At 46.0% G+C, this 21,940-nt stretch overlaps 1 protein-coding gene across 2 annotated transcripts in view; it reads right to left on the bottom strand.

The window, feature by feature from the left end:
- ZDHHC2 (zDHHC palmitoyltransferase 2) overlaps positions 1–21,940 on the bottom strand; it is a 177,756-nt gene that overhangs the window by 50,888 nt on the left and 104,928 nt on the right. For both annotated transcript variants that reach the window (XM_075347082.1, XM_075347083.1), the window contains exon 4: positions 1,061–1,181. In XM_075347082.1, coding sequence (XP_075203197.1) covers positions 1,061–1,181 — 121 coding nt within the window. The remainder of the gene's footprint in view (positions 1–1,060; positions 1,182–21,940) is intronic.

The raw sequence follows: 21,940 nt of genomic DNA, 5'->3' as shown, positions 1-21,940 counted from the left end.
TCGGAGGTAGGCTTGATGGTAGCCAGGTCCGAGCCCCCAGCGTGACCCTGACATCAGTCTGAGCCCTGATCTTACGCCTTTCAACAAGGGAGAATGAAACTTCGTACACACTGCACTCAAACACAAAGGAGAGACTATACGTGTACAGGGGAATAAAGAAACGGGTAGGGAATAAACTCACAACAGGGGAACGTTCACACCACGCAGAACAGCAACTGTAGTTCACCCTGAGACCGGGATCGCAGACGCTATCTTCAGCAATCTCCTACTACACTCCCCAGCCTTAAATAGGAAGAGACCAGCTGAGGATGGTAATTGGCAACCCGGCTTCCAAAAGAGTTGCAGACTGCTCCAAAAAGGAATAAGTCCTGAACGGCTCAGAGCAGTTAAACGACTCAGCCGATGCCCAGCATAGCTGTGTACTTAAGAGAGACCAGGTTGCCTGACTCTGCAATGTGAACAGAGTCCAACGTCGTAGTAGTAATCCACGCCTGTGGATCCGGACAGCGCATGACAGATATTGTCACAATTATAGCTATCACAGTGGTTGTGGTCCAGATTTCCAAGCGTCCTGCATGAAACGCCTGTTGTGCTATATTGAGATATGCAAGTGTGGATATTTGTTAACATTTTAATCCGATCAAATGGCCAATTACACACACAGATTTTGGTCTGATTGAACAGAAATAGCTCAGATATCTCCATGAATAAATGCACCCATAGGAACTGTTCTAGCTGTCCATACGCCAGAACCTGTAACATTGAAGAAACCCTCCCAGTATAGGGAAAATTACATGCAGTGGTTCATAGGAAATAAAATGGGCAAATTGTCTATTCTCCAGAGGAGGGCAAACAGACTCATATTAGCCTAATAAGACCCTTGATATAGGAATTGCTAAAGCACGTCTGCAGTTTGTGGGTCTCCTCAACAAAAAGCCCCTCCACTCAGCATACAGAGCCCCTGAGACACTGGGGAATCAAGATACTTCAATTTATTGGCCTCTCTTCACTTTATGGTATTAATGCAATAAAGGGCTGCCTTTCTTACTGAGTGACCTACCTCCTGACATAGTCCTGGTATACACCGGAAGCTCCTTGGCCAGTCTTCTAAGGACGTCCTGCTGGGATTCTCCTCTAGGTTCTCTTTCTATAACCTCTTTGTCAGCATAAGACAGATGAAACTAAAAAGCAAAATACCACTTCCATTAATATTCCAACTAATATATGAACTTCTTATTCAGTGCTTATTACAGAATCTAGCTAGCCCACTACAAGAAAACGTACAAGACAAATTGTCGTATGTGGATAATAATCTAAGTATATGGGAACAATCCCCAACCAAGAGGTTCCTTGAAACTTTACAGTGCCTTGCAAAGGTATTCAGATCCTGTGAACTTTTCCACATCTTTGTCACATTGCACTTATAGACTTAAATGTATTTTATATGGATTTTATGTGATATACCAACACCAAGTAGCGAGTATTTGTGAACTGTAAAAGAAATGATACATAGTTTTCCAGAAATTTTACAAATATAAATCTGAAAATTGTGATGTGCATTTGTATTCAGCCCCCTATAATCTGATACCCCTAAATAACATCCCGAGGGACCAATTGCCTCCAGAAGTCACAGAATTAGTAAATTGAGCCCACCTGTGTGTAATTTATTCTCAGTATAACTACAGCTGTTCTGTGAAGACGTTTGTTTGAAAACAAAAAGAATGAAACAACATTATGAAAACCAAGGAACACACCAGAAAGGTCAGGGATAAAGATGTGGAGAAGAGTAAAGTAGGGTTAGGATATAAAAAAATAGCCCAAGCTCTGAACATCTCACAGAGCAATGTTCAAGCCATCATCCACAAATGGAAGGAGTATGGCACAACAGCTAACCTACCAAGACATGAACGTCCACCTAAACTGTCATCCCAAGCAAGGAGAGAACTAATTAGAGAAGAAGCCAAAATGCCCATGGTTACTCTAGAGGAGCTGCAGAGATCCACAGCTTAGGTGAATCTGTCCACAGGACAACTACGGTATTAGTGACAAACTCAACAAATCTGGCCTTTATGTCCACTGCACATCACCCTGAAAACATCCTCCCCACTGTCACACATGGTGGTGGCAGCATCATGCTGTGGGGAGATTGTTCAGAGTTGATGGGCAGATGGACAGAACTAAATACATGGTAATCCTAGAGGAAAAACAGTTAGAGGCGGCAAAAGACTTGAGATTGGTCCGTAGCTTTACCTTGCAGTAGGTCACCTTGCACCAGGTCAACGATCCTAAAGTATACAGTCATATGAAAAAGTTTGGGCACCCCTATTAATGTTATTAAAGTTGACTCATGCCTAAGATTTAGATCTGGAAATATCAAAAAACTGACCCGCACATCCAACAAATGTGAACAGGTGCTAACTGAAAAAACATAGTAACTATAAATGCAAACAGTTGCACACTGAAAAAGCCAAAAATGTACTAGGGAAAATATAGCACTGCATTACTGCAAAAGAGAGATATTTAGTTTATGTATTGGCCAATGCATGTAAGCCCGGACACCAAACGGCAAGGCATATCTCTGTAATCCGGGAACCTAACTTAAATGCCACCATCTAGGTTAAAAACATCCATATCTGGGAAAAATGCCACTATTTGGACTGCAAACCTCCATGTATGGGCAGCTAGGTTCCCGGATTACAGAGATATGCCTTGCCGTTTGGTTTCTGGGCTTACATATATTGGCCAATACATAAACTAAATATCTCTCTTTTGCAGTAATGCAGTGCCATATTTTCCCTAGTACATTTTTGGCTTTTTCAATGTGCAACTGTTTGCATTTATAGTTAAGATTTAGATCTGGACTGTGACTGGGGCTTTCACACACATGAATACAGTGATATGAAAAAGCTTGGGCACCCCTATTAATGTTAACCTTTTTTCATTATAACAATTTGGGTTTTTGCAACAGCTATTTCAGTTTCATATATCTACTAACTGATGGACTGAGTAATATTCCTGGATTGAAATGAGGTTTATTGTATTGAGCAAAAGTATGGGCACCCTTATCAATTTCTTGATTTGAACACTCCTAACTACTTTTTACTGACTTGCTAAAGCACTAAATTGGTCTTGTAACCTCATTGAGCTTTGAACTTCATAGGCAGGTGTATCCAATCATGAGAAAAGGTATTTAAGGTGGCCACTTGCAAGTTGTTCTCCTATTTGAATCTCCTATGAAGAGTGGCATCATGGGCTCCTCAAAACAACTCTCAAATGATCTGAAAACAAAGATTATTCAACATAGTTGTTCAGGGGAAGGATACAAAAAGTTGTCTCAGAGATTTAAACTGTCAGTTTCCACTGTGAGGAACATAGTAAGGAAATGGAAGAACACAGGTACAGTTCTTGTTAAGCCCAGAAGTGGCAGGCCAAGAAAAATATCAGAAAGGCAGAGAAGAAGAATGGTGAGAACAGTCAAGGACAATCCACAGACCACCTCCAAAGACCTGCAGCTTCATCTTGCTGCAGATGGTGTCAATGTGCATCGGTCAACAATACAGCGCACGTTGCACAAGGAGAAGCTGTATGGGAGAGTGATACGAAAGAAACCGTTTCTGCAAGCACGCCACAAACAGAATCGCCTGAGGTATGCAAAAGCACATTTCGACAAGCCAGTTACATTTTGGAAGAAGGTCCTGTGGACTGATGAAATAAAGATTGAGTTGTTTGGTCATACAAAAAGGTGTTATGCATGGAGGCAAAAAAACACGGCAGCATTCCAAGAAAAGCACTTGCTACCCACAGTAAAAATTGGTGGAGGTTCCATCATGCTTTGGGGCTGTGTGGCCAATTCCAGCACCGGGAATCTTGTTAAAGTTGAGGGTCGCATGGATTCAACTCAGTATCAGCAGATTCTTGACAATAATGTGCAAGAATCAGTGACGAAGTTGAAGTTACGCAGGGGATGGATATTTCAGCAAGACAATGATCCAAAACACCGCTCCAAATCTACTCAGGCATTCATGCAGAGGAACAATTACAATGTTCTGGAATGGCCATCCCAGTCCCCAGACCTGAATATCATTGAAAATCTGTGGGATGATTTGAAGCGTGCTGTCCATGCACGGCGACCATCAAACTTAACTTAACTGGAATTGTTTTGTAAACAGGAATGGTCAAATATACCTTCATCCAGGAACTCATTAAAAGCTACAGGAAGCGATTAGAGGCTGTGATTTTTGCAAAAGGAGGATCTACAAAATATTAATGTCACTTTTATGTTGAGGTGTCCATACTTTTGCACTGGTCAAATTTTGTTTAAATGTGGAATGCACATTTTCGGTTAGTACAATAAACCTTATTTCAATCCAGAAATATTACTCAGTCCATCAGTTATTAGATATATGAAACTGAAATAGCTGTTGCAAAAACCCAAATTGTTATAAAGAAAAAAGGTTAACATTAATAGGGGTGCCCAAACTTTTTCATATTACTGTATTCATGTGTGTGAAAGCCCCAGTCACAGTCCAGATCTAAATCTTAGGCATGAGTCACACTTGCAAGAGACTCGTGCGAGTCTCGCATCGCATCACATGGCACGGCCGCACACTCTCCTGACAGTTGCGAGTTGGCTGCATATATTTCTATGCAGCGGAGCCGTTCCTGCCTGGAGGGCGGCAGGCTGTGCCGGGTGATGCGATGCGAGACTCGCACGAGTCTCTCGCACATGTGACTCCAGTTTTATTGAGTTTCTGAAGCAAGTCTTGGAAATTGCTGTTCACAGAGGCCTCCATCCAATCTCACTGAGCTAGAGCTATTTTGCAAAGAAAATTGTCAGAGTCTGGTAGAGACATACTCCAAAAAGACTTGCAGCAGAAATTGCAGTGAAAGGTGATCCTAGAAAGTATTGACTCATGAGGGCTGAAAATGAATGCAAATTTTTCAGATTTATATTTTTAAAATAGAAATCCAGTTATTTTATCATTACTTTTAAACTTCTCGATTGCTGCTACGTTTTGGAATATCACATAAAATCCCACTAAAATAAATTTAAGTTTGTGTGTGGAACGTGAAAAAATGCAGTATGAAAATTTTTTCAAGCACTGTACATAGACAAGTAATCTTTTTGCCTAATAAGAAATCTTTTTTTATTTTGAAACGATGTGTTGCTTATGAGAAAAATGTGGCTAAATGTGAAGGCATGGAAAAAGGGACTAATCGAAGACAAAAGTTCCCACCAGCTTCTCAGCTAGACTGGTAAACCTCTCCATGCACACACATTGGGGCAGACCTGTCAATATAGCTGAGTGTACGGTGAGAAGCTGCTGGAGACCTGCATCTTGGACTAGTCATCATGTCCCCGGCTGCCCTTTGAGCTATGCTTTGCTCTGAAACACTGTGATGTTTCAGAGTAATGCGGGCTTTACACGAGACGAGCTATCGTGTGATGCATCGTCGGGGTCACGGTTTTCGTGATGCACATACGGCATCGTTCACGACGTCGTCTCGTGTGACACCTCTGAGCGACGCAGTATCGCTCACAAATCGTGAGTCGTGTACTCGTCGCTCAGCTTTAAAAAATTGTTTAATTAAAATGGCGTCGGTTGTTCATCGTACCGGGTGCAGCACACATCGCTCCATGTGACACGCCGGGAACAATGAACACAGCTTACCTGCCTCCTGCGGCTCCCGGCGGCTATGCGGAAGGAAGGAGGTGGGCGGGATGTTTACGTCCCGCTCATCAACACCCCTCCGCTTCTATTGGCTGGCGGCTGTTTGATGTCGCTGTGACGCCGAACGTCCCTCCCCTTTCAGGAAGTGGATGTTCGCAGCCCACAGAGAGGTCACTCAGCAGGTAAGTACATGTGACGGGGGTTTAACGACTTTGTGCGACACGGGCAGCGATTTGCCCATGACGCACAAACAACGGGGGCGGGTACGATCAATCGTGAAATCGCACGATCGGTCAACTCTTGTAAAGCAGGCATAAGACTTAAGGGTGCTTTACACGAGACGAGCTATCGTGCGATGCATCGTCGGGGGTCACAGTTTTCGTGACGCACATCCGGCATCGTTCACGACATCGTTTCGTGTGACACCTCCGAGCGATGCAGTATCGCTCACAAATCGAGAGTCGTGTACTCGTCGCTCAGTTTTAAAAAATTGTTTAATTAAAATGGCGTCGTTTGTTCATCATACCCGGGGTAGCACACATTGCTCCGTGTGACACCCCAGGAACAATGAACACAGCTTACCTGCGTCCTGCGGCTCCCGGCGGCTATGTGGAAGGAAGGAGGTGGGCGGGATGTTTACGTCCCGCTCATCTCCGCTTCTATTGGCCGGCGGCTGTTTGACGTCGCTTTGACGCCGAACGTCCCTCCCCCTTCAGGAAGAGGATGTTTGCTGCCCACAGCGAGGTCGCTCAGCAGGTGAGTACGTGTGACGGGGGTTTCACAACTTTGTGCGACACGGGCAGCGATTTGCCCGTGACGCACAAACGACGGGGCCGGTGACGATCGATCGTGAAATCGCACAATCGGTCGTCTCGTGTAAAGCAGGCATTAGATTTCTGTAATGAAGGAGATGATGTCTGGTTCATAGTGACTGCGGTTGTGGACAGATTCTGTCGAAAAACATAATATAAAAGATATTAAAGTGATTCTGTCACCAGGTTTTTACCACCTAATCTGAGAGCTGCATAATGTAGAGATAAAGCCCCTGATTCCACCAATGTATCATTTATTAGGCTGCTTACTTTAGTTTTGAAAAATTACTCAATAAGTTTCATCAGCAGGAGAATATAATTAGAGGACTAGAAAACCTGCTGCCATTTACTCCTAAATATTCAGGAGTTCTGCATAACTCCACCCCCAGCACTGATTGGCAGTTTTATGCCTCTGCACAGTATACGCAGAAAGCTGCCAATCAGTGGTGTGGACGGAGTAATACAGAGCTCAGCATTCAGAGAACTGGTTGACCTGGAGCAGACAAAACTTTTTATCAAAACTGCACAAAGCACCCTATTAAGTGAAACATCACTGAAATCAGGGTCTCTGCCCCTACATCATGCAGCTCTCAGATGGAATGGCAAAAACATGGTGACAAATTCCTTTTAACATCTGGCTAATAAAACAGCTGTAAATATTGCTTCTGCACTAAGTACAAGTGAAAATTTAAAGTTAATCCTAAAAATAAAGCGTAGGTCACGTTATTTACACTCCAGCATTGTTGTTGTGCTTTTAATCTAAAGACCCCGTCACACACAGAGATAAATCTTTGGCAGATCTGTGGTTGCAGTGAAATCATGGACATATTGTTCCATTTGTACACAGCCACAAACCTGGCACTGATTGTCCACGATTTCACTGCAACCACAGATCTGCCACAGATCTGCCACAGATCTGCCACAGATCTGCCACAGATCTGCCACAGATCTGCCACAGATCTGCCACAGATCTGCCACAGATCTGCCACAGATCTGCCACAGATCTGCCACAGATCTGCCACAGATCTGCCACAGATCTGCCACAGATCTGCCACAGATCTGCCACAGATCTGCCACAGATTTATCTCTGTGTGTGACAGGGCCTTAAGATCCCTGCCCCTAGTCTCACCCTCCGACATTATCACCTATATTTAAGTATCACTCGAATCATGCATCTTGTGACCACAACTTATGACTGACCAAAAGTCAAAAGTTATGTCACAAGCTTCTATGCAAGTCTATGGGAGCAAGAAAGAGACTTGCTTTGAGTTGTGACCTCCGACTACATGAAACACTTGAGTGGCCGGCAGGTCAAAAACTGCGGAAGACCAACAGGAGCAGCGGCAATAGAAGATACAGAAGCCGGAGGGTGAGTGTAAGACAGGGGACAGGGAACTTAGATTAAAGGCACCAAACCAGCGGTGATAAAAGAAAAAAAAAAAAAAGAAAAAAAAAGAAAACACTGGAGTGGTGCTGTAAGTGTCACTTATTTTCCCTGCAGGATGTCCTGACCCGCAAAGCTACTTCTATCACTAGGAATAATATTGGTAACGGGAAATCTCCACTAATCTTTATTGCTAAATACACACAAGATTTAAAGAGGTTGTCCAGGAATATTTTTTTATCAAAGGGTTGCAAAGGGCGGCACGGTGGCTCAGTGGTTAGCACTCCAGTCTTGCAGCGCTGGGGCCCTGGGTTCCAATCCTGCCAAGGACAAAATCTGCAAGGAGTTTGTATGTTCTCCCCGTGTTTGCGTGGATTATCTCAGGGTACTCCAGTTTCCTCCCACACTCCAAAGACATACTGATAGGGAATCTAGATTGTGAGCCCCAATGGGGACAGTGTCGCCATTGTATGTAAAACACTGTGGAATTAATAGCGCTATATAAATTAATAAATAGTATTATTATATATATTAATTAAAAAATAAATAAATAAACAGACCAATACTCACACTGCCCAGCGCCAACACTAAAGGTGGCTTTACATGCTACGATATTTCTAGCGATATCGAGCGTGTAAGTACTCGCCCATGTGATATCGTGTGTCACACGCACTTACCTGGTCATCGTCGTCGCTGTGACTGCCGAACAATCCCTCCCTCAAGGGGGAGGGACGTTCGGCATCACTAAGTGGCTGGCCAATCAAAGCGGAGGGGTGGAGATGAGCGGGACGTAACATCCCGCCTACCTTCTTCCTTCCGCATTGCGGCCGATGGCAGGTAAGGAGACGTTCCTCGCTCCTGCGGTGTCACATATAGCGATGTGTGCTGCCGCATGAGCGATGAACAACATGGATAAACAACCCTTACCGATTTTTGGTTTTGGGACGACATCTCCATGGTGAACGATTTTCACCATTTTTGAGATCGCTTAAGGTCGCTAGTAAGTGTCACTTGCTGCGATATCGTTAATGACGCCGGATGTGTGTCACTAACAATGTGACCCCGACGATAAAACATTAACGATATCGTAGCGTGTAAAGCCCCCTTAAAGGGAACCTGTCATCAGAAATTTAGCTTGAAACCTAAAAGTTTCCCCCTCTGCAGCTCCTGGGCTGCATTCTAGCAATGTTCCTGTACTTTTTGTGTCTCCTTTTAAACCAAATTAAATACTTTATAAACTTGTACCTTTTGCTATGTAAATTTTGTAAATCGTCCATGGGGGCGGGCTCTCTGGTGACCGTTGCTGTTCCTCCAGCAGATTTACGTTGCCCCCCATGCTCCATTTCATCCATCAGGATGCCGCCCACTGCGCCCGAGGTGCTGCCCACGCCAGGATCGCTGGTGACATGTGTCACAAGCACGAGATTATGGGCGGCGCTGTGATTGCATCGCAAGTTCCCGCCCATAATCTCGTGGACGCGCTTTCCCCCACTGCCTCCAGCGTTCTGCGCAAGCGCTCACCGGCCAAATGACCCGACGTCACCTCCTTCCCATCTTACCCTGCAGCAGGGCAAGATGGGAAAGAGGTGACGTCGGGTCATCTGGCCAGCAAGCGCTTGCGCAGAACGCTGGAGGAAGAGGGGAAAGTGCGGTCACGAGGTTATGGGCGGCACTTGCTGATGACACTTACAGCGCCGCCCATAACCTCGTGACTGCGCAAAACGTCACCAGCAGTCACACGTGCACACAGTGCACAGTACCGCTACGGTCGCACAGCGCATGCGCGGGACCACGGGCGCCAAGGGCGGCGTCCTGAGATATGAAATTCAGCGTTGGGGGGCAGCGTAAATCTGCTGGAGGAACAGCAACGGTCACCAGAGAGCCCGCCCCCATGGACGATTTACAAACTTTATATAGCAAAAGGTACAAGTTTATAAAGTATTTAATTTGGTTTAAAAGGGGCCACAATAAGTACAGGAACATTGCTAGAATGCAGCCCAGGAGCTGCAGAGAGGGAAACTTTTAGGGTTAAAGCAAAATTTCTGATGACAGGTTCCCTTTAACTATCTATTGCTACTGCAGTCAATCACTGTCTACATTTCCAGAACTGTTGAGTCCAGAGATTGGCTGCAGCGGTCAAGTACTCTGTATTTCATCACCGTTGCAGCCTGTCAACAAAAATCAGAATAGTGCTGGAAAGGCAAGGTTGGGCCTGGTTAGGCTGCTTTCACACCTCCGGTTTTTGCTATGCGGCACAATCCGGCACTTTGCAGGAAAAACGCAACTGTTTTTTTTGCTACCGGTTGCGTTTTTCCTGCATAGACTTTAATTAGTGCCGCATTGTGCCGCATGGCCTTGCGTTCCGTCCGGTTTTTGCCGCATGCGGCAGATTTAGCCGATGCGGCAGCCGGATGGAACGTTGCCTGGCACGTTTTTCTGTGCAGCAAAAAAAAAAAACGCATTGCGACGCATCCGGCCGATGCGGCGCTTTTCCCAATGCATCCCTATGGATGCCGGATGCGGCAAAAAACTTATCCGGCCACCGCATGCGGTTTTTGCTACTGCGCATGCCCAGTAGCATGCTGCAAGCGGCAAAAAACGGACGGGCCGCATGTGAAAAACTTATGCAAAGGATGCGGTGTTTTCACCGCATCCGTTGCATAGGTTTCACAGCCGGATTCAGCCGCACGGCTCAAACCGGATGTGTGAAAGCAGCCTTAGGGTGAGCAATGCTGTGTTTTCTCTTTTCTATGTCAGCAACATAATACTACTACTACTACTACTACTAATAATAATAATAATAATAATAATAATAATGGAAGAATCTGAGAGCCTTGGAACTTTACAACTATTTCAGGTAGTAAACATATTCTTTATAATATTTTTATTTTATTTACAGAACTCAGACTGGTTTAAAATAATAAAAGTGACAAAATTCACTTATCACAATATTCATTGGTCTTTCCATACCAGTATAGCTGGGATAATGTACGAAAACTGGGATGATTTAGGAAAACCTGCACGTGCAGGGAGGGGGTTGGACCCGATGGCCGTTGAGGTCCCTTTCAACTCTACCATTCAATGATTATGTCCTCGACAAACCAGAAATAGCAGGAAATGACCACTGAGCCAATCACCGGCTGCAGCACTGACCCGCCTCAGTCTGTGATTGGCTTAAGCGGGCTTTATACGCTACAACAAATCTAACGATGTGTCTGCGGGGTCACGTCGTAAGTGACGCACATCCGGCATCTTTAGTGATATTGTAGTGTGTGACAGCTACGTGCAATTGTGATTGAACGTAAAACCGTTCATCGCATACACGTCCTTCAAAACCTAAAAATTGAACGTCGGATTGTTCAATGTTCCCGAGGCAGCACACATCACAGTGTGTGACAGCCCGGGAACGATGAACTGCAGCTTACCTGCGTCCCACAGCTCCAGCCGGCAATGCGGAAGGAAGGAGGTGGGCGGGATGTTTACGTCCCGCTCATCTCCGCCCCTCCGCTTCTATTGGCCGGCTGCCGTGTGACGTCGCTGTGACGCCGAACGTCCCTCCCACTCCAGCAAGTGGATGTTCGCCGCCCACATCGAGGTTGTATGGAAGGGTAAGTACGTATGACAGCAATTAATCGTTTGTGCGACACGGTCAACAAATTGAACGTGCCACACATACGATGGGGGCGGGTACGATCGCATACGATATCGTATGCAGAATTGAAAGGTGTAAAGCAGGCTTAAGAGGGCATGTCCATCCATTTCAGGCATGTTGAGATAGAACTTCAAAGAAGACCAATGAGAGGCTAGATTAACACCATAAGGCCTAAGACACACGGCATGAAAATTGGAGCGAGTGGAATGCAATAAAACATCGCATTCCACTCGGACCAATATTAACCTTTTTCTATTCTGAGTCCCCCCAGGGGGAACATTCCAAAAATTCCGTTACGCTCCTCAACTCCAGCCCTCCTCTCCTCAGCTCCGGTCCTCCCCTCCTTAGCGCCGGCCCTCCCCTCCTCAACGCCGGCCCTCCCTTCCTCAGCGTCGGCCCTCCCCTCCTCAGAGCTGGCCCTCCCCTCCTTAGCGCCGGCCCTCCCCTCCTCAGCGCCGGCCCTCCCCTCCTCAGCGCCGGCCCTCCCCTCCTCAGAGCCGGCCCTCCCTTCCTCAGCGCCGGCCCTCCCCTCCTCAGCGCCGGCCCTCCCCTCCTCAGAGCCGGCCCTCCCCTCCTTAGCGCCGGCCCTCCCCTCCTCAGCGCCGGCCCTCCCCTCCTCAGCGCCGGCCCTCCCTTACTTAGCGCCGGCCCTCCCCTCCTCAGAGCCGGCCCGCACCCCACAGCTGTGGTCCGATCGCATGATCGGACCTCAGTCGCAATGACACTCACATGACACATGGCCCCTGCTGTGCTGCCAGGGTGAGCCGAGTGTCATGTGAGGATCGCAGTAGTCCCCGACCTAACAGGTACTGTGGGGGATGGAGGAGGGAGGGTGTTACATCTTTGAATCTAGTCTGAAGCATTTGAAAAACAAACCACTGTACAACCCCTTTAATAAATCAGATTCTAGATATAAACTGTTGCTTAGTAACACTTTATTGCTGAGAAGTAGAGGTCAGAAGTGTGAGGCTGGACTCTGCCAGCTCTTATATGTACAGAGCTCACATCTGCCGGCCTCACAGAGACCTCAGCCATGAAAACCTCGGATTATAGATGTCGATACTAACAAATTCTTATGAAATACGTTCTGCTCTCTCCACACAAACACATCAATCATCACAGTAATTTGTGTAATGCAGTATGGCACATGGGTGGCAATGTTTGTCTTCCCTCTGGCAGATAGATCCAGCAGAAAGTGAGGACTTGGAAGCTCAGCGGTTTCCGTTTCTGGCATCTGATTTCCATTTAGCAGTCAAGAGTAAATATTTAATGCTGCACGAGAATTACTAGACGCCTATTTAATTCAATAGGGGAGACTCACGTAAAATACCACAGTAGAAAGTGGCCACATCGTGCTCAATAAAAAATGATCATATGTTGCAGTGATTATAAAATTCACAGAATTCAGTAAGTAGAAAGGTCAGGGCCCTTGTATATAAAACATTATTGGCATAAATTGGGCCTAGTCACATATTAGAGGTGGTATAGTGGTATTCCTGAAGTTCAAAGATGATTGCACTCAACCAAACCTCCCAAAACAATTCTATTTTACATAGGATGTACAGTTAGGTCCAGAAATATTTGGACAGTGACACAATTTTCGCGAGTTGGGCTCTGCATGCCACCACATTGGATTTGAAATGAAACCTCTACAACAGAATTCAAGTGCAGATAGTAACGTTTAATTTGAAGGTTTGAACAAAAATATCTGATAGAAATTGTAGGAATTGTACACATTTCTTTACAAACACTCCACATTTTAGGAGGTCAAAAGTAATTGGACAAATAAACCAAACCCAAACAAAATATTTTTATTTTCAATATTTTGTTGCGAATCCTTTGGAGGCAATCACTGCCTTAAGTCTGGAACCCATGGACATCACCAAACGCTGGGTTTCCTCCTTCTTAATGCTTTGCCAGGCCTTTACAGCCGCAGCCTTCAGGTCTTGCTTGTTTGTGGGTCTTTCCGTCTTAAGTCTGGATTTGAGCAAGTGAAATGCATGCTCAATTGGGTTAAGATCTGGTGATTGACTTGGCCATTGCAGAATGTTCCACTTTTTTGCACTCATGAACTCCTGGGTAGCTTTGGCTGTATGCTTGGGGTCATTGTCCATCTGTACTATGAAGCGCCGTCCGATCAACTTTGCGGCATTTGGCTGAATCTGGGCTGAAAGTATATCCCTGTACACTTCAGAATTCATCCGGCTACTCTTGTCTGCTGTTATGTCATCAATAAACACAAGTGACCCAGTGCCATTGAAAGCCATGCATGCCCATGCCATCACGTTGCCTCCACCATGTTTTACAGAGGATGTGGTGTGCCTTGGATCATGTGCCGTTCCCTTTCTTCTCCAAACTTTTTTTTTCCCATCATTCTGGTACAGGTTGGTCTTTGTCTCATCTGTCCATAGAATACTTTTCCAGAACTGAGCTGGCTTCATGAGGTGTTTTTCAGCAAATTTAACTATGGCCTGTCTATTTTTGGAATTGATGAATGGTTTGCATCTAGATGTGAACCCTTTGTATTTACTTTCATGGAGTCTTCTCTTTACTGTTGACTTAGAGACAGATACACCTACTTCACTGAGAGTGTTCTGGACTTCAGTTGATGTTGTGAACGGGTTCTTCTTCACCAAAGAAAGTATGCGGCGATCATCCACCACTGTTGTCATCCGTGGACGCCCAGGCCTTTTTGAGTTCCCAAGCTCACCAGTCAATTCCTGTTTTCTCAGAATGTACCCGACTGTTGATTTTGCTACTCCAAGCATGTCTGCTATCTCTCTGATGGATTTTTTCTTTTTTTTCAGCCTCAGGATGTTCTGCTTCACCTCAATTGAGAGTTCCTTAGACCGCATGTTGTCTGGTCACAGCAACAGCTTCCAAATGCAAATCCACACACCTGTAATCAACCCCAGACCTTTTAACTACTTCATTGATTACAGGTTAACGAGGGAGACGCCTTCAGAGTTAATTGCAGCCCTTAGAGTCCCTTGTCCAATTACTTTTGGTCCCTTGAAAAAGAGGAGGCTATGCATTACAGAGCTATGATTCCTAAACCCTTTCTCCGATTTGGATGTGAAAACTCTCATATTGCAGCTGGGAGTGTGCACTTTCAGCCCATATTATATATATAATTGTATTTCTGAACATGCTTTTGTAAACAGCTAAAATAACAAAACTTGTGTCACTGTCCAAATATTTCTGGCCCTGACTGTATACCAGACATACCATCGGTGCAACCTGTGCAGGTGGAATTGAGTAATACCATATGTTATGGGGCTTCAATGGGTCCATATATAGTTCTTGCACAGGGTCCCCTTCTGTCTGTGTCCACTCCTGCTGCCTATACTATAAATTGTTCAAAGGTTGCAAAAGTAACTAAAACTGCAACCCTACCTGATTGTCCAACACACTCTGCAATTGTCTTATATAGCTTTCATCCTGCATTTTATTCCTGTATGCTCTGCTACAAAATCCCCTGAGGAAAAGCTTCTCATAACTTGCTAGAGCCAGAACAATCTGTTTGCTGACACTCATTACCTTTCCTTCTGTATTCTTCTAAAAAAGGAGCTACAGTCAGTATACAATCAGTGAAGCTGGACGATCATACCCTACAATATATCTGAGTGTCAAGAGCTGTGCAATCATCATCATTCTCTCTGATAGAATCTTCTGTCTTATCCGATAAGACATTTTTCTCTACATATCTCCATTCAAAAACACTATATAAGATGTCACTGGCGAGTACTTTTACATATTCAATAGAAAATAGATAATTTGTTCAATACCCTATAACAATCTTGATAACAACACTGCAATCTCTTAGGTTGTTTCTTCATCAGAACTCATGTCATACTGGAAGCAATAAAAAAGGTCTACCTCACTGCATCACCCAAGATATATTCATTGACCCTGTACAAAGGGTACAAAAGCACAAAAAGTTAAAAAAAAAACCCAAAAAAACCTCAAAAGCATGTATCCATGACAGACAATAACACATACGAATTTCTTTCATATGAAGTAACATTTAATACTTGTTTTCAGAAAATACATCAAACTTCCAAAATCATCAAAACATTACAATCCTCAAAGGTTTCTCACAGTCATGACTGTGACATGCAGGATAATAAAGGACAAATAAGTCATCATCACCAGGCATGTCTTTAACACACTTGATTCAGACATTGATCTGCTCTGTCCAAAATTCCCGCACAGCCCTACACATTAGGTGGCTGTTGGCCAAATGATGCAATTGTTCAGCTGAAAGCCATTTCTTGGCTTCACTCCTGTGCTCTCTATGAAAAAGCCACCAGCTAACACATCAGCCGGCATGTTATCTCTAGGCTAGCAATGTGTGATCGTCAGTCCAAAATGAGGCAAGCGCGATCAACATCATCAGTCAGTTGGTGCCCCAATACACATCAGACTGTCGGCTGAACCCGTCGATATTAGCGGACTCATCGTACCTTAGTATAATGTGTATGGGGGTAATTAGGGTATGTTTCTGTCTAATCTCTGGCATGAATTATGGTAAAGTTTGTAAGGTCGCAGGAAGTAGTGTTGAGCGAGTAGTTAACTATTCTTACTTGGTATGCTCTTAGCGAATACTGTCCACTACTCGCATATTCGTTACGAGTAGCAGGTGCAATGTACAGTCATATGAAAAATTTTGGGCACCCCTATTAATGTTAACCTTTTTTCTTTATAACAAATTGGGTTTTTTGCAACAGCTATTTCTGTTTCATATATCTAATAACTGATGGACTGAGTAATATTTCTGGATTGAAATGAGGTTTATTGTACTAACAGAAAATGTGCAATCCGCATTTAAACAAAATTTGACAGGTGCATAAGTATGGGCACCCTTATCAATTTCTTGATTTGAACACTCCTAACTACTTTTTACTGACTTACTAAACCACTAAATTGGTTTTGTAACCTCATTGAGCTTTGAACTTCATAGGCAGGTGTATCCAATCATGAGAAAAGGTATTTAAGGTGGCCACTTGCAAGTTGTTCTATTTGAATCTCCTATGAAGAGTGGCATCATGGGCTCCTCAAATGATCTGAAAACAAAGATTATTCAACATAGTTGTTCAGGGGAAAGATACAAAAAGTTGTCTCAGAGATTTAAACTGTCAGTTTCCACTGTGAGGAACATAGTGACAGGCTAGGGTTGGACCTAATGGATGGCCACACCTAGGGGTGGAACCGATCCAGTTCACTAGACGACAACCAGGTGGGAGGCGTCAGACAGTCAGTAAGTGGAAGTGAGAGGAGACGGGCGTAACCGCACTGACAGGAGAGTGTGACGGTGACCTGAGGGCCCAGGCGTGTGGTTGCCGGTGGAGTACAATGGAGTATGGTGAAGTACTCCCGGAGCCATAGTACCAACAGGGAACAGAGCCCTAGGTCGGGCAAACGCTCCAGGCAGACCTGATAATATCTGCACCTGCACGGTGAGGGGACCATCCAGGATCTCACCGACCGTAAAGTTCGGGACACAGTAGCAACGGGAGAACCGGGGACCAGGACCAGCGGACCCGACCCTACGGGGTTCAAGCTACCTGTCATACGGACTAAGACTGAGAGACTACCAGCAGGGGACCCCCAGATGCTCCAAGCCACGGGGCCCACCAACTACTGACAGGTGCAGGGGAAAGGAGTCACCAGGTCACCACACCGGCACTGGGAATAAGGGGACCAGTGGTCAGGCCCAGCCTTCTTCGGGTTGCCAGCCATAACAACGCTGTGAGTAAAGAAACCAGTTGCATTGCAATCCCTTGTGTGGCCTACCTTCTTTCTGCACCCAACAACATCACCTATTCCCTGGGGCCCGGCCCTACTTCCGGAGGGCCCAACATCCAGGGTGCCACTAACACCAGCCCCAGAGAGACTGTGCAGCGGCAGCTCCACTAAAATAGCCGCAACCCGCAAGTGGCATCACGATAAAAACGTTTATTACAATTCCCCTGTAAATAGCCCCATTTTAAAGCGACTCCCAGGGTCATGGAACCGGACAACGGCCACCCGGTGACATCTCCCCAGCAGTACACTGCCCGGGACCGAGTACCCCATAGCCGTTGGACGAGACACACACTCATTACATCCAGCGTTACAGAATACTTCTGGCTGCAGGGAATGATGGGAGGAAGTCACGTGTCCGCAGGTCCTGTAAGCTAGCATTGCGGCAGGTTCTTGCGCTCCACTACACTGCCTCTTAGGATTCTGCTGGCAAGAAGAAATCGGTGTCGCTGGATGTGGTGAGTATGTGTGTGATGCGATGTGTGTGAGATTGGATGTTTGTGTGTGAGATCGGATGTGTGTGTGTGTGTGTGTGTGAGATCGGATGTGTATAGGTGTAAGATCACTGCAGGTCCTCTGCCCTTGCGTCTGCTGAGTATGATTACGGGGTGCCCGCTGTCTATAATGAAGTGTCCTGCAGTATTCTTTAACTTTTTTAGCTGCACGAACACTTTATTATTGAACCGCGACTAGGGCTTATTTTCGGGGGAGGGCTTATTTTTGGAAAAACATGGTAATGACCATTGGCTCCTGCTCTGCTGTGAGTGTGAGCCGAGTGTCATGTGACTGTGATCAGATCTTGCGATCGGATCACAGCTGCGGAGGAGCTATGTGATGCTGCTCTCAGATTAGGTGGCGAAAACCTGGTGACAGATCCCGTTTAACTCTAAACCCCCAAGGCCAGTTTCTGCACATCCAGATCTGCTCTTCTGTGCAGGACTCCTCACCAAAGTCACCATCTGGAAACTTGCTCTTCACATCTGTTTGCTAGACTTGGTGCTAATGCAGCAAGGTGACAGGCAGCCGTGAGCCACACATTACGGGCCTGTGAGCCACATGTGGCTCCTGAGCTATGGGTTAGAGACCCCTGCCTTAGGGCATATTCTTGATGAAAAATTTGTAACAGATTGTACACAACGTCTCCTGGAACACTATAAGGCACAGAGAATCTCTAGATGAGCAGGTCAAAAGATTACAGAAAGGTGGATATTAAATATTTTTTATGTTCAGGGCATAAACAAAAGAAATAATATTTTGTAATTAGGCTACCCTTCTAATCAGCGAATGCCATCAATGCTGTGCTGTGACACAGAAACAGATGATCAGTAAAGCGCGCACAGTTTGTTATTTACAAGGGGAACAGCTGAGCAATGCTTTTTACAAGATCAAAGGGAACAAATATTGAATAAACTGCCTCTGGAAAGAGCTTCCATAGAGCGTGCAGAGAACGCGATTATACAACAATCCCAGATTCACTATCATTTCTACATCACACTCCGCCATGGCTACTATGGATGACCGGCCAAGATCTGACAAAGAAACGGCTAAAAGGACATTATAATTAGAATCTGCAAAGAAAATAAATACAAGTGTTAAGCGGGCTTTACACGCTGCGACATCGCTAGCAATGTCGCGAGCGATAGCACCCGCCCACGTCGGTGGCGCGTCACGGAGTGATCGCTGCCGTAGCGAACAATATCGCTACGGCAGCGTCACACGCAATAAACTGTTCACCGACGTCAATGTGACCGCTGAACAATCTCTCCTTTAAGGGGGAGGTTCGTTCGGCGTCACAAAGCGGCCGCCCAATAGAAGCGGAGGGGCGGAGATGAGCGGCCGGAACATCCCGCCCACCTCTTTCCTTCCTCATTGCCGGCGGCCACAGGTACAATGTTGTTCCTCATTCCTGGGGTGTCACACATAGCGATGTGTGCTGCCTCAGGAATGACAAACAACCTGCGTTCCAAACGAGGGCCGATTTTTTAAAAAATTAACGATGTGTACACGACGAACGATTTGACACCTTTTTGAGATCGTTACTGATCGCAAAAAGGTGTCACACATAACGACATCGCTAACGAGGCCGGATGTGCGTCACCAACACCGTGACCCTGACGCCATCTCGTTAGAAATATCGTTGTGTGTAAGTGGGGCTTTACTCCAGACATCCACAATATAAAGCACTATGACCCCCATCTACCCTGTAAACTGTTACTAGGAAGTTCTAAATTTAATCAAAAAAATTATAAAGTCCCATTACGTGACACACTTAATTTATGTGGACATGTTTTCTTTGTATCTGCTGAAACTGCAAGTACAATGGGCACTATTGTGCCTTAAAGCCCACTTTACACGCTTCAATATATCTCACAATCCATCGTTGGGGTCAAGTTGTAAGTGACGCACATCCGGCATCGTTAGTGAGGTATCTGCGTGTGACATCTACGTGCGATCAGGATTGAACGCAAAACCGTTGATCGCAAACACATCGTATCTTTGTCTAGAATTGAGTGTTTTGTTGCACGAACCTAGTCAATTGTAACGTGTGACATCCCTCATACGATTTTGGTGTCTGATGCTATGTGCGCAGGTGTGCGCTCTGCACCGCAGCTTAAAAAAGGTCTGCTTCAGAGCGCAGCTGAAAAGCTGCGTTCTGAAGCGCCTCACAATGTCTGTCATTCACTAATCTCTGTCAGTCGGTCACTATCTCTGTCCCTCACTCTCTGTCCATGTCAGTCTATCCCCCTCTCTCATACTCACCGATCCCCGGCGCTGCACGGCGTTCACACTGCTCCGGCGGCTTTTACTGTTTTGAAAAAGCCGGCCGCCCATTAAACAATCTGGTATTCCCTGCTTTCCACGCCCACCGGCGCCTATGATTGGTTACAGTGAGACACGCCCCCACGCTGAGTGACAAGTGTCACACTGCACCCAATCACAGCAGCCGGTGGGCGTGTCTATACTGTGTAGTGAAATAAATAATTAAATAATTAAAAAAAACGGCGTGTGGTCCCCCCCAATTTTAAAACCAGCCAGATAAAGCCATACGGCTGAAGGCTGGTATTCTCATGATGGGGAGCTCCACGTTATGGGGAGCCCCCCAGCCTAACAATATCAGTCAACAGCCGCCCAGAATTGCCGCATACATTATATGCGACAGTTCTGGAACTGTACCCGGCTCTTCCCGATTTGCCCTGGTGCGTTGGCAAATCGGGGTAATAAGGAGTTATTGGCAGCCCATAGCTGCCAATAAGTCCTAGATTAATCATGTCAGGTGTCTATGAGACACCTTCCATGATTAATCTGTAAATTTCAGTAAATAAACACACACACCAGAAAAAATCCTTTATTAGAAATAAAAAACACAAACATACACCCTGATTAACCACTTTAATCAGCCCAAAAAAGCCCTCCATGTCCGGCGGAATCCAGGATGCTCCAGCGTCGCATCCAGCGCTGCTGCATGGAGGTGCCCGGAGCTGCAGCAGACACAGCCGCTCCTGTCACCTCCACACAGCAACTGAAGACAGCCGCGCGATCGGCTGAGCTGTCACTGAGGTTACCCGCTGTCACTGGATACAGCGGTGGCCGCGGGTAACCTCAGTGACAGCTCAGCTGATCGCGCTATTGCCTTCATTAGCTGCGTGGAGGTGACAGGAGCGGCGGTGAGTAGCGCGATCAGCTGAGCTGTCGCTGAGGTTACCCGCGGCCACCGCTGTATCCAGTGACAGCGGGTAACCTCAGTGACAGCTCAGCCGATCGCGCGGCTGTCTTCAGTTGCTGTGTGGAGGTGACAGGAGCGGCTGTGTCTGCTGCAGCTCCGGGCACCTCCATGCAGCAGCGCTGGATGCGACGCTGGAGCATCCTGGATTCCGCCGGACATGGAGGGCTTTTTTGGGCTGATTAAAGTGGTTAACCAGGGTATATGTTTGTGTTTTTTATTTCTAATAAAGGATTTTTTCGGGTGTGTGTGTTTATTTACTGTAATTTACAGATTAATCATGGAAGGTGTCTCATAGACGTCTGACATGATTAATCTAGGATTTAGTGGCAGCTATGGGCTGCCAATAACTCCTTATTACCCCGATTTGCCAAAGCACCAGGGCAAATCGGGAAGAGCCGGGTACAGTCCCAGAACTGTCGCATATAATGTATGCGGCAATTCTGGGCGGCTGTTGGCTGATATTGTTAGGCTGGGAGGCTCCCCATAACGTGGAGCTCCCCATCCTGAGAATACCAGCCTTCAGCCGTATGGCTTTATCTGGCTGGTTTTAAAATTGGGGGGACCGCACGCCGTTTTTTTTAATTATTTAATTATTTATTTCACTACACAGTATAGACACGCCCACCGGCTGCTGTGATTGCGTGCAGTGTGACACCTGTCACTCAGCGTGGGGGCGTGTCTCACTGTAACCAATCATAGGCGCCGGTGGGTGTGGAAAGCAGGGAATACGAAATTGTTTAATGGGCGGCCGGCTTTTTCAAAACAGTAAAAGCCGCCGGAGCAGTGTGAATGCCGTGCAGCGCCGGAAATCGGGGATCGGTGAGTATATGAGAGAGGGCTGCTCAATTCAGTTACTCAGGAGTTTAGCGGTCACCGGTGAGCCCTTCACAG

Source organism: Anomaloglossus baeobatrachus, chromosome 1, assembly GCF_048569485.1.
Source record: "Anomaloglossus baeobatrachus isolate aAnoBae1 chromosome 1, aAnoBae1.hap1, whole genome shotgun sequence".
NCBI lineage: Eukaryota > Metazoa > Chordata > Amphibia > Anura > Aromobatidae > Anomaloglossus > Anomaloglossus baeobatrachus.
This window is presented reverse-complemented; position numbering and strand designations above follow the sequence as displayed.